The sequence below is a fragment of the Cibotium barometz genome, chromosome 47 (assembly GCF_041138505.1).
Source record: "Cibotium barometz isolate CiBa-2024 chromosome 47, ASM4113850v1, whole genome shotgun sequence".
In the NCBI taxonomy this organism is placed as follows: domain Eukaryota; kingdom Viridiplantae; phylum Streptophyta; class Polypodiopsida; order Cyatheales; family Cibotiaceae; genus Cibotium; species Cibotium barometz.
Genome location: NC_141092.1, coordinates 34092970 through 34107774, shown reverse-complemented (window position 1 = coordinate 34107774; position 14805 = coordinate 34092970). Strand labels below are relative to the sequence as shown.

Sequence of the window (14805 nt, the reverse complement as noted above, 5' to 3'; positions counted from 1 at the left end):
GGGAGATTAAATATATATATATTTTTTATAAGTTTTTGTTTATAAGCTTTAGTGCTCAACGCATAAACTGAGAGGGAAAAAGAGAAATTAGTAATTTGGGTGAAAAATAAATCAAGGGAGCCCCTCATCCATCCATGATGGATTTCTTGATGTTGCAGTAGTTTAGCAACTTGATTATGGCTCTCAATGCTCCTCTCCTTGTTGCTGATTCAATCCGTACGGATTCAATCCGTACGAACGGATTATGAAGAGGATTAGTGTTGAGAAAGGTGGTTTTGTGGTTTTGGGAAACCCACTAATAGTTTTCCACCTAGTTTTACCTTTTGGGCAATAGATTGATTACCCAATGGTTAAAAACAAGCCTTCTTTCAACCATGTATAAACATAAATCCATAAACTTGTTCTTCTTCAATTTAAATTCAAAAAAATTTACTAAAATCACCTCTGTTTTTGTCTCTTTCACTTCTTTGTCCACAAGTTTTTAACTGCCTTCAAGAAGATTAAATTAAATCAAAGCCTTCAAGAAGATCAAATTAAATCAAAGCTCTGATACCACTCTCATGGGACCCTTTAATCTTCTTGAAGAAATAATTAAATACTCACAAAATACATCAAAAAAATTAAAACAAACACTTGAATTAAATTAAAAAATCAAATCACATAGCATAACATAAGACAAAAGAGAAAGAATAACATCACCATCAAAAATTAAAACAAACACTTGAATTAAATTAAAAAATCAAATCACATAGCATAACATAAGACAAAAGAGAAAGAATAACATCACCATCAAGAAAAGATTGGGTGCAATCCCCCCCCATGTAGTGTAGCTCCACTTCCATGACATGAGTATTTAGAGAATTTTTATTTCATAAAATTAGCCCAAGGAGCTAAGAATAGATGAGCGTACAAATTGGGCTTCCTTTTCCCACTTTTGGGGTATTGCTTTACTTATTTTTAACCATATGAAGTCTCCTAAGGTTTGTACAAATAAAAACCTTTTCCCAAATAAAATTACTAGTGGGCCTTGTTGCATAAAATGACTATGTGCACATTTACACCTATACATTAATCTTGTGCCCACTTGCATATTCCATTAAATTGAATCCTACACAAATTAAATTAAACATATTTTTGTAAGATTATTAATTCATCAAAAATATGATAAAATATATACTTGTAACACGTAGTGTATGGATTAGTCCTCTCTATACGCTCAACAAGTTAAGGCTCATTAAAGTGATGATGCTTTTACCACTAGGGTGATTTTCATCAATACTTTATAAGCATGTTTGCATCCACAATTATAGCATGTAGTACTGCTGCTGTAAGGAACGACATAAGTTTAGAAAATGATGGTCTACGCACCACCTTATTAAGGTATCTCGCATTGTGTTGCACCATATCTTTGAATAAGAAGGCATCCTCTATGGTTGGAGCCTATTGTGGTTATCCATAGGGATCATACTATGCTTGGCTTACTCCTCATCATAAGACTGTAGCTCTCTTGCAGTGTAATGTGGATTCCCATAGGGATCGTACTATGCTCGTCTTGCTCCTCATCATAAGACTCTAGCTCTCTTGTTCTCGGATTTTTTGAATCTACAAATAGATTCATCAAGTAATATCATAGTGGTGTGGTTCTTAGAGGAATAGGTTGAGGTGGTAATAGTGGAGGTGGGTGTGGCAGTTTGGCTGAGGTGCTAATAGTGGAGGGTATGGCACTCTGGTGGTCTGTACATACTCCTCAGTAAAGGAATCCAATAAACAGGCACTAGAGCCTATGGTGGGTGTGGCAGTTTGGCTGAGGTGGTAATAGTGGAGGGTAATATGGCAATCTGGTGGTCTGTACATACTCCTCGGGCACTAGAGCTTATGTTGGTTATTGAGAAGAGGCTACCATAAGTTTGGTAGGGCTAATGGTTTGCCTTAGCACTAGAAGCGTATGTTGTGGTGTTGGAGTTAATCCTGTTGGATTCCTTAGTACCAATAATGAGATGTATCACATGGTTGATATGGTGCTAAATTGCCACTGAACAAGAACCCCGACACAAATTAGAGCATTAAGTCAAGTGTAACAAACGCAAACACGATGCTTCTGATTCTTCCAACTCAGATGACGAGGAAAGTGATCAAGTTAGATGCACTGTTAAAACTACATTGCGTGCAAAATTCTAAGAAAGACTCATGAATCAGTTGAAAGGCATTCACTTTCCAAAATTTTGATGGCAAGAAGGATGCACAAGTTCTCATTGCTTGGATTAGCCAACTAGATGACTATTTCTCTGGTGAGAAGTTTTCAGAAAAGGATAAAATTAAATGTGCTTGTAATCACTTAATCGAAATTGCTGCCTTATGGTGGCATGTGACCAAACAAGGTGAACATAGACCTTTAACATGGAAAAAGTTCCAAAAACTCTTAAAGAAACATTTCCTACCTTCACAATACAAAGTTAAGACTCGACAACGATGGTCTACCTTCAGACAGCTTAACACAGAAAATGTATCAACTTATGTGGACAGGTTTTGGCAAACTTTATTACAAATGTAGGTAATCGAGAAGGTTTGCACCAAGGATCAAAGAAGAAAGTTCGTAGCAGGTTTCGGGTAGGTTGAATGGGTGCCACACTTGTTTTGTCAATCACCTCTCCTTTGGTCATGGGCTTGCCAAAGCCGTGTGGCTGTCACATGGGATTGCACTTGCAAAATGCTGCCCTTCATTGGTAACACAATCTCCTTTGGGACCCTTGTATTGCAAAGTCCATCATGGGATATATGTATTTTGCTTATCAATGCTTGTATTTGTGATTCATCATATGAAGGTATACCTTGTGGAATCCTGTCCATGAGATCTTTTAATTCTTCAATGCTATGACACAGTAACTCGAAAGTGGAAGGCCTATCCAAATCACCTGAGGGGTCCACGTCACATGTTGGCTCTCACACTCTACCCCCATTGCATGTGTTGTGTCAATGATGGGGAGAATGGCATATGAAGGTGTGGGAACCAATTTTTCAAGATGAGCCGTATACCATAGAGATGCTTCCAGTCGCTTGACCAATCCAGGCAATCACAGTATGCTAATTGGATGCTCACATGGTACCAAACATGTGAACTTGAGGTACTCAAGATCTTAAAGAGTATTACTAACTCATCTATGATCTGAAGAGTGGATGAGTCACCTTCATACCTCTGAAGTATACCTCTCCACCTCCTAGCCTAGCTGTCTGAAGTATACCTCTCCACCTGCTAGCCTAGCTATCTGTGACTTGTCGTTACCGTAAATGTTGTATCGTCTAGGATCAACTACAGTCAAACCCGAACAAATCATATGCAAGGGAAAGAAACTCGGGTACTCAGATAAGCCCAGACAAACAAATAAACCCATGCATAAAAATAAACCTAGGCACGACAGTCATCTTTACTTGTTTCTTGCTTTTGCATGAAAAACTCAAGTGTTGTGCCCCCCATCCGTGTGCCTGTTCTTGAGTCACCCACAAGAGCATGTAGAAGGTCCAGGGCTGACCTATTGATCCGTGCATCCAAGAGCGTATACTTAACATACTGCCAAAGTCTCTCAACCACGTTTGTTGTGTCCACATTGCCATGTGGAAAGAGACGACCAAAATTTGGCCACATGCATCGCCAAATGCACATCGTGCTACACCACCCATTGTTGATGTAAAGCATGATCTGGTTGTGCAGTGAATACTCCACTCTCTTTCTTTTATTTGCATAATGTTTTCGATTGTAACGTTAAAGGTGAATCGAATATTGTAGCAATGGCCCATGTGCAATACACACACAAGCCCCCGTGCCCTCCCTCTAAGAGCATCATTAAAAACCCTTGCCAGCTTGTCCCTCAAAGATCTAGAGAAAGACCCTATAGGTCTTTAACTTTTTTGGTCTCATATAGACCCTCTAGGTCTTTTGAAGACTTTAATCTCTCTCTCTCTCTCTTATAGCTAACAGGAGAAAATTAAGACAAATCTTTTGAAATTTTTGGAAACATCAAATACTAGGAGAAACCTTCTCTTGTTTAAACTGTTTTAACCAAGTAACAAGATATATTCTTGCACATATCTTTCAACCGTCCTCATTTTAGCACATTCAATAATAGTTTTTTGTTTTTTTGTTTTGGCTTTCAATATGTTGTTGGGATAGTTTTGTTCAAGTGAGCTACATTATAATCTAGGTGGCCTTGTTTGTACTATCATGCTTTGAAAACAACAAACTTATAAACTTAAGCATACTTTACACTTAAAACACCATATTCATAAGATCTTATCTTGAAATTCTTAAATAGCCTTGGCATTTGGAAGTGAAAGACGAGTTAAACTAATGGTGCTTGATAAATAATCTCACATCTACATCTTATGACTCATTCATATACGTTGCTTTCCATATGCACTTTTGATGGCATTATTATAATTGTCAAACTTTTATATGCATTATTTGAGGCATCATAAAAGTATCAACTATCATGAGATTCTTCATGTCAAGTCATGTAAGAAAAAGCACCATCATGAATCCTTGATGGTTTTGAAACTTGATCAAACATGTCATCATAGCACTTGTGCAGTTAAGCTATCATCTCAACATTCTTGTCTTCTTGCACTCAACCCTATTCCTAATCTTGAGCTACTTTGTTGAAGAAGTATAAGATTCTTGTTTTTCAATCTAGGCTGCATCATACTTACAATGAGTACAAATATCATATGCCTTGTGTAGCCATTCCTTTATTTCTTCATTTCTTTTGATATAGTTGAAGTTGGATGGAAGTACAAATTAACTGCAGAATGTCAAATAGTACCTTCAAAGAAAAGAGTTTAACCTTAGATATATTATATATTGTGCTTTGAAATTTATGGTCTGGGTGAAGAAGTATGACCCTAAAAAGTGGTATCAATCCCTACAAGCATAGACTTTTAGTGACAGCTGCATATTAATTAGATATGAAACAAAAAAGATCTTTAAGGTAGATGGGAAGCCCAAAGGGTACATGTTCTGTCACACATACATATATAATATTTAACGTAGAAGGCTTCAAAGAAGAAATTTACCTAATGATAGTAATGTAATATGAGTTGGGAGACTTCAAAGAAGAGATTAGGCTCATAACATTAGTGTCATGCAATCTGGACCCTTCAAAGAGAAGATTAAGCTATCAATATTGTATGATTCGGACTTAGATAATGGCATTAATGTGATTTTGCAAAGTTGTACACTTTGATATGCAAGTCTGGGGTCCCCAGAAGCAGCTCCAAACCCTTTTCCAATGACAAGAAAAGCAAATTTATATTAAGTAGTGCATCAAGGGACTAGTTTTGTGTCATTGTATTGTTGATATTCCAATGGATAGACATTAAAGTTTTACATGTATATTGCTATCCGATTGAACTGTAATCAAAGGTTCTGGAAGAAATTGTAATTAACATACTCATCCTGATGGACGAAGTTACCTATGCCATAGATCCATTGCCAAGGCAAGCCTCAAAATTGGTTTCACTTGCATCCTCTTACTACACCTTCCTTACAATTGTCGGCCTCACTAATTTGGGGATACAATCACACCCCAAACTTACGAAATCTCCTAGTTGCTGCCTCTTATATAATTACATACCTAGCTCAATCTACACTATATGCAGTTATTGCCTAAAGAGAAAGACCATTGCCAGCCACATTCTCACTACTGAAGAGACCCCACAATCAACTTTTTCCTCGAGGCGACCTGCTCAAATTGTGCCTTTTCAAGGTGGTTAGGTACCGCCTCATTAATGTAAATTTGTTGACCCCTAAATGGTACAGATAGTCCCAAGAGTAAATACCAGTATTGTGCAAATCATCAAAAGACATTCTGGAAATGAAAGAAAAACGAGGATAAGAATAATAGACTCCCATATCCACACACACACACCCAAAAAAAAAAAAAAAAAACACTAAGTAATGCAGCAAGATCACAGAGCATGAGCTAGCACTCGAAATCACAAAAAGCTCCGATTTGAGTCACCTTACGCCATAATTACCCACTTGTTCTACAGCCATGATGCCCACATTTCTCCTTCCAGCAATCACCTGTTACACAAGAAGTGTGCTATGTCAGCATTTCCCTCATGCAGTCCATATTGTAGATACTCCAACTAAATTATCTGCGAAAAAATGTTAATTGTCTTCATGGAATCAGCAGAGAACTAATCTGGACCATCAAATTGGCCTGCAAGAATTGTTGGAATATGTGCAATTGTGTGTTTCTGTATCCATGTGTGTGTGTGTGTTTGAACATCCATAAAAAGGGTGTACACACTCATTTATATGGTTGTATGTTTATGTGTGTGAACTACCTCTTAGAGGTATAAATAATATATAGATATTTATGTGTGTAGTGACATAAGCAATGATGTTAGAAGAGAACCTTTGTACTTATATAAAGGTACTTGTACTCAATTGAATGAATACAAGTTAATGTCATTTCATTGAGTCATGTGTTTTACTCTCTCTCTCTCTAGCTCTCACTCTCTTTCTCTATATCTGTCGAGCACCCAAACATCATAGCTATGGCTTTCTTGTTTGAACCTCCTTAGATTATGCTACCCCTAACCCTAAAATACCAACAGTGATATCAGAGCATCACCTTCCTGCCTCAGCCCACCTCATATTCTGTATTGCTGCGCATACAGCTATTTCCTCACCTGCGCAGTAAGATGCACCCCTTTTCTTTAGTCCACCCTGTGCGTGGTCACGGTTGGTTATCAACGTGACTACCCAACACATGATGACAACAGGTGCTTAGCAGATCCAATCACCATTGCTGCTGCAGCTGTTGCCTACTGAGGGCTAAGCATTGATTGCCTATAGCACACCCACCGTCGTACACCACCCCCGTCACAAGCTGCCATCACCTAGCACCTAGAGCCGCTGCCAGCATCAGCCTTGACCTACAGTAGGCTGCAGACCAGTGGCCCATCATCAGCCACGAGCTCCAATCAAGTACTGAACAGCTTCATAGGCAGGCACTACAGCATCGCACGCATCAACAAAAGAGGCTGCCATCTTCATGCGCCATACCGATTGCATCCTCAAAGCAGATCGCAGGGTTACGAGTGGATAAGGTTGTTTTAGCCTTGGGATTCTTCAATATCTTGTTGTGTAAAAGCTCCTACACAAGGGCTAGTTCACATGGGGAAGCTTTTTTTGGGCTTCACACATTTTTGTTCTTCATCAAATGTTTCCACAACATCGCCTCGGGCATCTACGTGGGCACGAGCATCTATACAAGCTTTTGGTTCAACATCATCATCATCCATGCTTGGGCTCCAAGTGACCATGCCTTGGAAATGCCGCCATAAAAAGACAGCTACTTCTTCAAAGTTCAACGACACCACAATATTTCCATCGCTTTGATTTTGTGGGATCACTTATGATTAGGGAAGAGAAACTCTCCAAACATTTATGTGTTTGTTTGTTATATGTTATGTACCGCCTTGATTTATAGAAGGCAATGTCATGTTCTTTTGTGTGTGTCGTTGTTATTGTTGTTGTTGTCATGTGGTTGTGACCTAATTCCTGTGTTGTGACTCTACCCAAGTGGCACCTCTGCAGGCATGAGAAACTGGGACATGAGCCTATGATTTATCCTTGCAATAGCAAGAGAGATAGCCCTTGAGGGGGGTTTGTTGGGAACAAGGTCTTGTCTATGTGTGTTCTGTTATGAGTGTGTAACCTATTCCTTGTTTGTTCCTACCCTTGGGAACCACCTACTAGCATGAGAAACTAGGCTATGGGCCTAAGATTAATCATTGACTAGTGTGTGGCAATCCCTTGAGGGGGAGTGTTGGAATCAAGGTATTGCCTATGTTCATGTGTGTGCGCCCCAACTCACAATTGAGCGGGGTGTTGTAATATGTGCAATTGTGTGTTTGTGTATCCATATGTGTGTGTGTGTGTGTGTGAACATCCATAAAAAGGGTGTACACACTCATTTATATGGTTGTGTGTTTATGTATGTGAACCACCTCTTAGAGGTATAAATAATATATAGATATTTATGTGTAGTGACATAAGCAATGATGTTAGAAGAGAACCTTTGTACTTATATAAAGGTACTTGTACTCCATTGAATGAATACAAGCTAATGTCATATCATTGAGTCGTGTGTTTTACTCTCTCTCTAGCTCTCACTCTCTTTCTCTATATCTGTCGAGCACCCAAACATCATAGCTATGGCTTTCTTGTTTGAACCTCCTTAGGTTATGCTAACCCTAACCCTAAAATACCGACAAGAATTCCTAGAATTGATGACATCTCCTACACCCACACATGTCACCATCGGGGGAAGAGAGAGAGCAAGTGTATTAACGTCTTCAAAAGGCCAAAAAATGACCTGAGAGACCAAAAGGTTACATCATATCCATGAGGCGCATCATCCTGGGTACAAAATAGTGATAAAGAAAGATAACAAAAATCTATAACTATAAAATCTGATCTAGGTTCATCATATCCATGAGAGAGAGAGAGAGAGAGAGAGAAACCAAAAGAAAGAAACATATATTAAGCGCCTACTAAAGACCCAATGGCCCTATGAGACCAAAGTGATGCAATAATGTCCATGGCATATCTCATCGTGGTACGGAAAATAAAATAAAAGAGAACAAATCACAACTATCTCTGTCCATGGAAATCTCATCACAGAATACAAGGAACATGAAGCAGGAGAGGAGCATCAGCACCCAAAAGATGGTATACCACTCTCCAATATATCAAGCATGGGGCTACTGAGTATGGTCGAGAGGTCTCCCTTAACTACGTCACAAGGAAAGATAGCTCGTTTGCGGTGGAGCATGTCTTGGATTTGGGAGTGATGACTGGATCGTGGTTGTCGTCTGAGGGGCAATGAGTGCCCGGCATGCAGTGTGCATGCCTGATCCAAGGTAACTCCTCTTGGGTGAGGTGGGTTTGCAACAGCCCAAGGTGGGTCCACGGGATCCATTGTGTGGGTGTCCTCCTGGGTTCGTGGTTGGCTGGCAAGGGAGGGGTCCAACCCCTCTGCCACATGGCATAGCCCACCTCAAACCAAGGTGGGCTGCCCTAACCTGGATCCCTTGGGCCCCGGGCACTTGCTAATGGTTGGTTCATGACTTTAATGAATGCGAACAATAACGGTCATAAAACCTTTAGAGAAATAAACAAGGGATTAAATGAATACTTACCACCTATTCACATGCCACAAACCATGTCAAAATACACGGCACTCGTACGGTTCGCGCGTGGGCGTTCCTTGCCGTGAACTGGACATGTCATAGTAGGCAATCACACGAAAACAAATCACGTGAAATTAGTTTCAAGCGGGCAAAGATGCGTGCATGTGCATTATGCAATGGATATATCACCCGCTCAATGGGAAGCCTAAACTGGGATTCCCCACAGTGGGTTCCACGTCCTGGCCACACTATGGGTGACACAAGGCTTGGACTCCTGTAGGTGACACAAGTACGATCGACACAAAGCTCCTTGGCCTCCCATACCTTGGCACGAAATAGGGGAGAGCCACTTGGGCGACCAAATGGTGACATCTCGCTGACTTCTAAACTCCAAATATGCCTAAAGAAGCAGTGGGTAATCTTTGAAGTAGCCTTCATCAACCCATTTCGTGTCAATAGGCAAGTAGTTCTTGAACTTCACAAGGTATCGCTTGGAAAACCTATCAGCAGGTAGGTACCTTTCTCTCCTTGTGAAACACAATCTGCTCAGGTCGAAGAACTTCCTCTAGCTCATCAACCTTTGGCGGCTCTTCTAACTTTGGCCCCACATACTTCCATGATAGACTCACATAAAAGGCGTTGTGAATTCTCCAATGATCAAGCAATGCAAGCCGAAAAGCAACCTCATTGATATGCTTGATCACCTTAAAAGGTCCGTAATACCTAGTAGAGAGCTTAGGGCATGCAGAGTCTTGTTTTCTCAAATTTCAGTTATACACAATCATTCTCTTTGATGTCCACCTCTCTTCTATGCTTCTCGGCAGCCCTCTTATGCTTTTCCTGTGAACGAGCAATGGTTGTCTGGACTTGTCCAAAGGTAACATCAAGATCTCTGACATACTCATCTACTGCAAAGATCTCATCCTTAGTGCGTAGGATGGGTGGCAATATCACTTTGCCATATACAATCTCAAATGGGGCCTTCCCTGTGGAGGCATGCACTATGTTGCTGTACACAAACTCTACCAGTGGGTAGATACTTCTCCCAAGCTGTTTTCTGCTCAATGTAGTGATGCCATGGCTTGACAAATCAGGCGGGGCGTGTTCCACACTGGCAGGCGTAGTAATCCCCCTACTACTCTATGGAGATGGCATTGTCCTCCTTTCAGATTCAGCTGAGGGGCTTCAAAGACTTTTTGCACTCAACGGGACATCACTGTTAACCTTGGTCAAACCAAGGTAATGGTCTTCAATACCCCCCACCCCTTCATATCCAGATTGAGCTTCACATATAGAGGGGACCCTGTGGAGATTGTCTCATCCTATGTCTACCTTGGTGTCACTTTCAGTGGCCCACACTTCACCATGGTTCCCTCTGCACATGCTACAGAGACGTGGGGATATGTAGCCTTAAGCTTGCTTGAGCGGCAGTGCTTCCAGGAACATTTCGAGGTGCCCAGGAGGAAGGGTTAGCTGTTACACCCCTTGTCACACCAGCCTTGATGTATGGAGCAGCTTTTCTTTCTTTCTTTCTTTCTTTCTTTCTTTCTTTTTTTTTTTTTTTTGGGGGGGGGGGGGGGGGGGGCGCAGATTTATCTAATGAAGATTGGCAGTGAGTTGAGAGGCTTTAGGTCATGATGTTCTCTCGTATGATCTGCAGCAAACCATCAGTCCCACACGAGATTATCCATGCAAGGTTTGATGCAGCCCTGATGGTAGTGGATGCACTCTTCTAGATAGTCACATACCTCCATCACATCAGTGAGATGGATTCCCATAGGTACCAGATGCTTGCCATGGAGTCCTAAAGACAACTAGCACTCGAGGGCCACCTTGGAGTATGGTATGCCCAAGTTTCCACGTGGTTCTCAGGATATGGGCTCCACATGGACTGCCTCCCACCCCTTCAGTACAGTTTGGACTTTCCTTTTCTCTAGTTCTCTCATGTGGGCACCAACCGGGTTATCCGGTTAGATCTTCGCAGCCTCTACATCCACTACACATGGATCACACCTTCAGAGCTCCCACCGAAGATGCACTTCTACAGAGATCACTTCCTCAGGCTCATTGAGGATGGATTCATCGAGCAATCAGGCTACCTGAGTGTTCCCATGTCCCATGCAGATTGCAATTGGCCAAATACTGGTTTCATCCCACCGCCTCAGAGTGAAGAGGGAGAACTAGGCGCGTCTTTAGAGCCAGGGAGTTCATATAGAGACCTAGGGAGGAGAGGCTCGATTATGCCACATAGAGGTTGAGACACAAGAGCATTACATATGCCATTGCCCAGTATACTATGAGATCCGCGGGAGATTTCACTGTTTGTTCCATGAGGGGTTTGGCCCACTTTCCAGGATCATTGACTTCCCAGACTAGTGCTGCCTAGGGCTCTTCCTACTTGAGCTCTTAGCTCTACAACCTCTATCTTCCTCCCCATCACCTACCGTTATATAGGAATTTTGATAGCCAAGTCATATTCTTGTCAGCTAGTCCTTTTCAGACCATAACCATCATGAAAGATGTCATGAAATGTGTTCATATTATGTCCAAAATATGTCACACCCATTGGTGCATGTCCTCGGCACCTCAGGGCACCTATAGTGCTATCACAAAACTATACAAACGTCTCTACAAGTGTTGCACAAACTTGTAGAGATGGCCATCTAGTAAAAGCATGTGCCCAAATTGCCCACATATATAAAAGGGATGTGTCCAAATATATAAAGAGTCTCCAAATATATAAATAGTGTCCAAGCACGCAACCACCGACTGAACATGGGGCTAAATGCCCACAAACCACACAAGGTCACGCAACATGCAAAACTAGGGGCACATGCATTAACATACAGTTGTCGAGCCTTTTATTCAAAGTGTCCACCATTCTAAAAAGAATGTGAATGCCCATGTTATAAGTTGTCGAGACTTTTATTCAAAGTGTCCACCATTTTAAAAAGAATGTGAACTGGTCACCATAAAACAAACAAACATGTCCTTATAGCCTTGTTCACATGGCCCTTGCCAACACTGCTCTCGAAGGCCTACAAGAGATGGTTTCCCATGCAACATTGAGTTTCCCAAAGGTTTCATTGCCATTTCATAAGTCCATTGTCATCCTTCGAGCACTGCCAACAGAACCAAGGGTGCCTGACTCTTTGTTGTAATCTCCCATTCCCAAAGCTTGTGCATCGCATCCTTTTTGGGTGTCTTTGGGTGCCTTCCAAAGCCACGTGTGAAAAATGTCAAATATGGTGACACGTGTCTTACCACCATCTATGCAGGAAAGTACAGTGTTCACAAGCTAGATGGGTGCAGCTGTTTTACCAAGACCTGCCCCAAATGGACAAGACACTGATCCTACCCAGATACAGGATACAAGAACAAGCAGTACACATGCATCCATTCAACCAAGACCTGCAAAAAAAATGACCCCAGACACATCAATTCTACCCAAATCTAGGTGTAAGGACAGAGGAATAAGCCAATGTGAGACACCTTTCGCCACCTCCAATGTTTAGGAAGGCGGGCAGAACTATAATCAAACAGTGCTTCCGAGTAAACAACCGATGAAATTTTTGTAGCAATATGTTCAAGGCTATTGATTACTGTGGCCACTCTTTTCAATGGTGGGGGTATAGAAGAGAGGTAGAACATATACAAGCATGGGTTGGCTATAATTTTAATGCAACCTTTGACACACCCAATGCTGAATTTTGACTCTCTGTATCAAGAACTTTTTGTTGTGGGTAACACATTATAAACTTACAAAGTTGGGGTTCAAACTCGTGACCCCTTTTGAGCAGCATTGTGTGCCAGCCAATCAGGCAAGGGCCCCCCACATTACAATGACAATTCAGGACGTCAAAGGGCCTTCACTCAAACATTTATAAAAAAACACATTGTTGGCCACACCAACTCTATTTAAAAGCTTCCAAATCAACTTTGTGTGCAATAAAGCTTACAATAACTTACATCAGAAATATCAAGTGAGTCTGACCTTTTCTCCTGATACCATCCTGCGCTTGCTGTCAGCAGCAGGAGATTGCACCCTAAGAAACTCAGCAGACAGGTGAAAGGCTTGGCCATTGTCGAATTCAAGTTCCACCTGCATAAAAAGAAAGACCGTCAAGCTCAAGTGATCCTCTACCTTGAAGCTTCAAGGATGCAGGATTCACCTGCCCAACGCAAAGCTACCTTAGCTCTTGAATTAAGAAGCAAGCATTAGACTCATGCACATGCTCAAAGGGGGTACACTGTACACAAGCTTGCATTATACTCAAAAGCATTGTCTCACAAATCCATCACATAGACAACCCTCAAATACAACATCATTTCATGATACTCACTGCCCATTGCTCACATACACTGGGCTGTTACAATGTGAGAGTAGAGCCTCCCCTTAATTTTCTGAACACGGAAAGGCCCTATGCAGGGGTTGGGCAAGACTTCTAACAGTTGTCTAGTTCACAGCCACCTCACCAAAAGAGAGAGTGTGTGAGCACCAACTGCCTCTTTAGTGTCAGTGATAGTTGATTCAGTTTCAGACTTCCTGCTGTTCATGCATTCATGACTGTGCAAACAACAAGGAAGACTGAGAACCAGCACATCCATGATGTACAAACATCACACATGTGGGCTGATGCCTGGTATGAACTACAAGCGCAGCTGTACAGAGCTCCTGCTGATGCTTCTGTTGTATGCAGGGTCACGGGCTGCCTAGCTGGCAGCTGTACGACAAACTGTACAGTCTGCTGATGTAGCAAGCACTATGGGCTGCCGGCACTACCATGCTGTTTGAGGCTTGCTGGTTGGGCTGATTGGAGGCTATCAAATGTCTACACACAACGAAGGCAGCTGCTTTCTTAGGCTGAACCTCATCCATGTTTATTGAAGGTAAGGACTTTAAGAAGCGCAACTTCGGAGAGTGCTGCAGAGAAAGATGTGTGTGGTTCTTTTACTTTGAAGTTTCTAGTCAGAGAAAGATATGTGTGGACTGATTAAGCCGATTCAAAATATTGACTGACTTTGTGTTGCAGTTGTTTTACAGGTTTGTTTTTGCACGAATGGTGTGCATACTTTCACTTGTATTATCATCGAATGCAAAGAGACATGGGCTTGGTCTGGGGGGGCTAAACCTTGCCGAGGTATAGTCCATTTCTAGGTCCCTATTGCAACCTCAAGTGATTGTGGAGCACATGTATGTACTACAAGAGAAGCAACCTCAAGTGGTTGTGTAGCACATGTGTGTGCTACGAGAGAAGCACTCCGTATACCTTTGTTGCATCTTCATGACCATTGGGGGAAGAATTCCCAAAGGACAGATTACATGTCTTGACTGGAGTGTTAGCAAAGGTTCATAACCCGTATTACTTTGCCCTATACAGCTTAGCGTACAAGGTCATAAACGCTAGAAAGCCCCAGTACTCTAGGGATCGTATTAGGTTTACATCTTTACATAAACCTCAATGGATGATAAGGTATATTTTCAGCATAAGCTGGTCATCAGTGTGAATGCTTATTTCTTGGTATCATGTGATTGAGATCTTTACACCCTTTAGAGCCCTTGGTCAGCTATGGAAAGCCAAAGGACTTTTTAAGGCCTGTTGGTCT

General features: G+C 41.6%; 1 protein-coding gene across 6 annotated transcripts in view; it reads right to left on the bottom strand.

Moving 5' to 3' along the window:
• Positions 1-5278: 5278 nt before the first annotated feature.
• LOC147611613 (uncharacterized) overlaps positions 5279-14805 on the bottom strand; it is a 36381-nt gene continuing 26854 nt past the window's right edge. Inside the window, exons 2-5 of one of the 6 annotated variants that reach the window (XM_086784993.1) lie at positions 13193-13300; positions 6012-6076; positions 5830-5858; positions 5279-5732 (exon numbers count right to left, since the gene is read on the bottom strand). In XM_086784993.1, the coding sequence (XP_086641119.1) occupies positions 5650-5732; positions 5830-5858; positions 6012-6076; positions 13193-13300 (285 nt within the window). In that variant the 3' untranslated portion in view covers positions 5279-5649. Of the gene's footprint in view, positions 5859-6011; positions 6077-13167; positions 13301-14805 lie in introns of all 6 variants that reach the window. The other 5 variants (XM_086784996.1, XM_086784992.1, XM_086784991.1 and 2 more) reach the window with 5 other exon arrangements.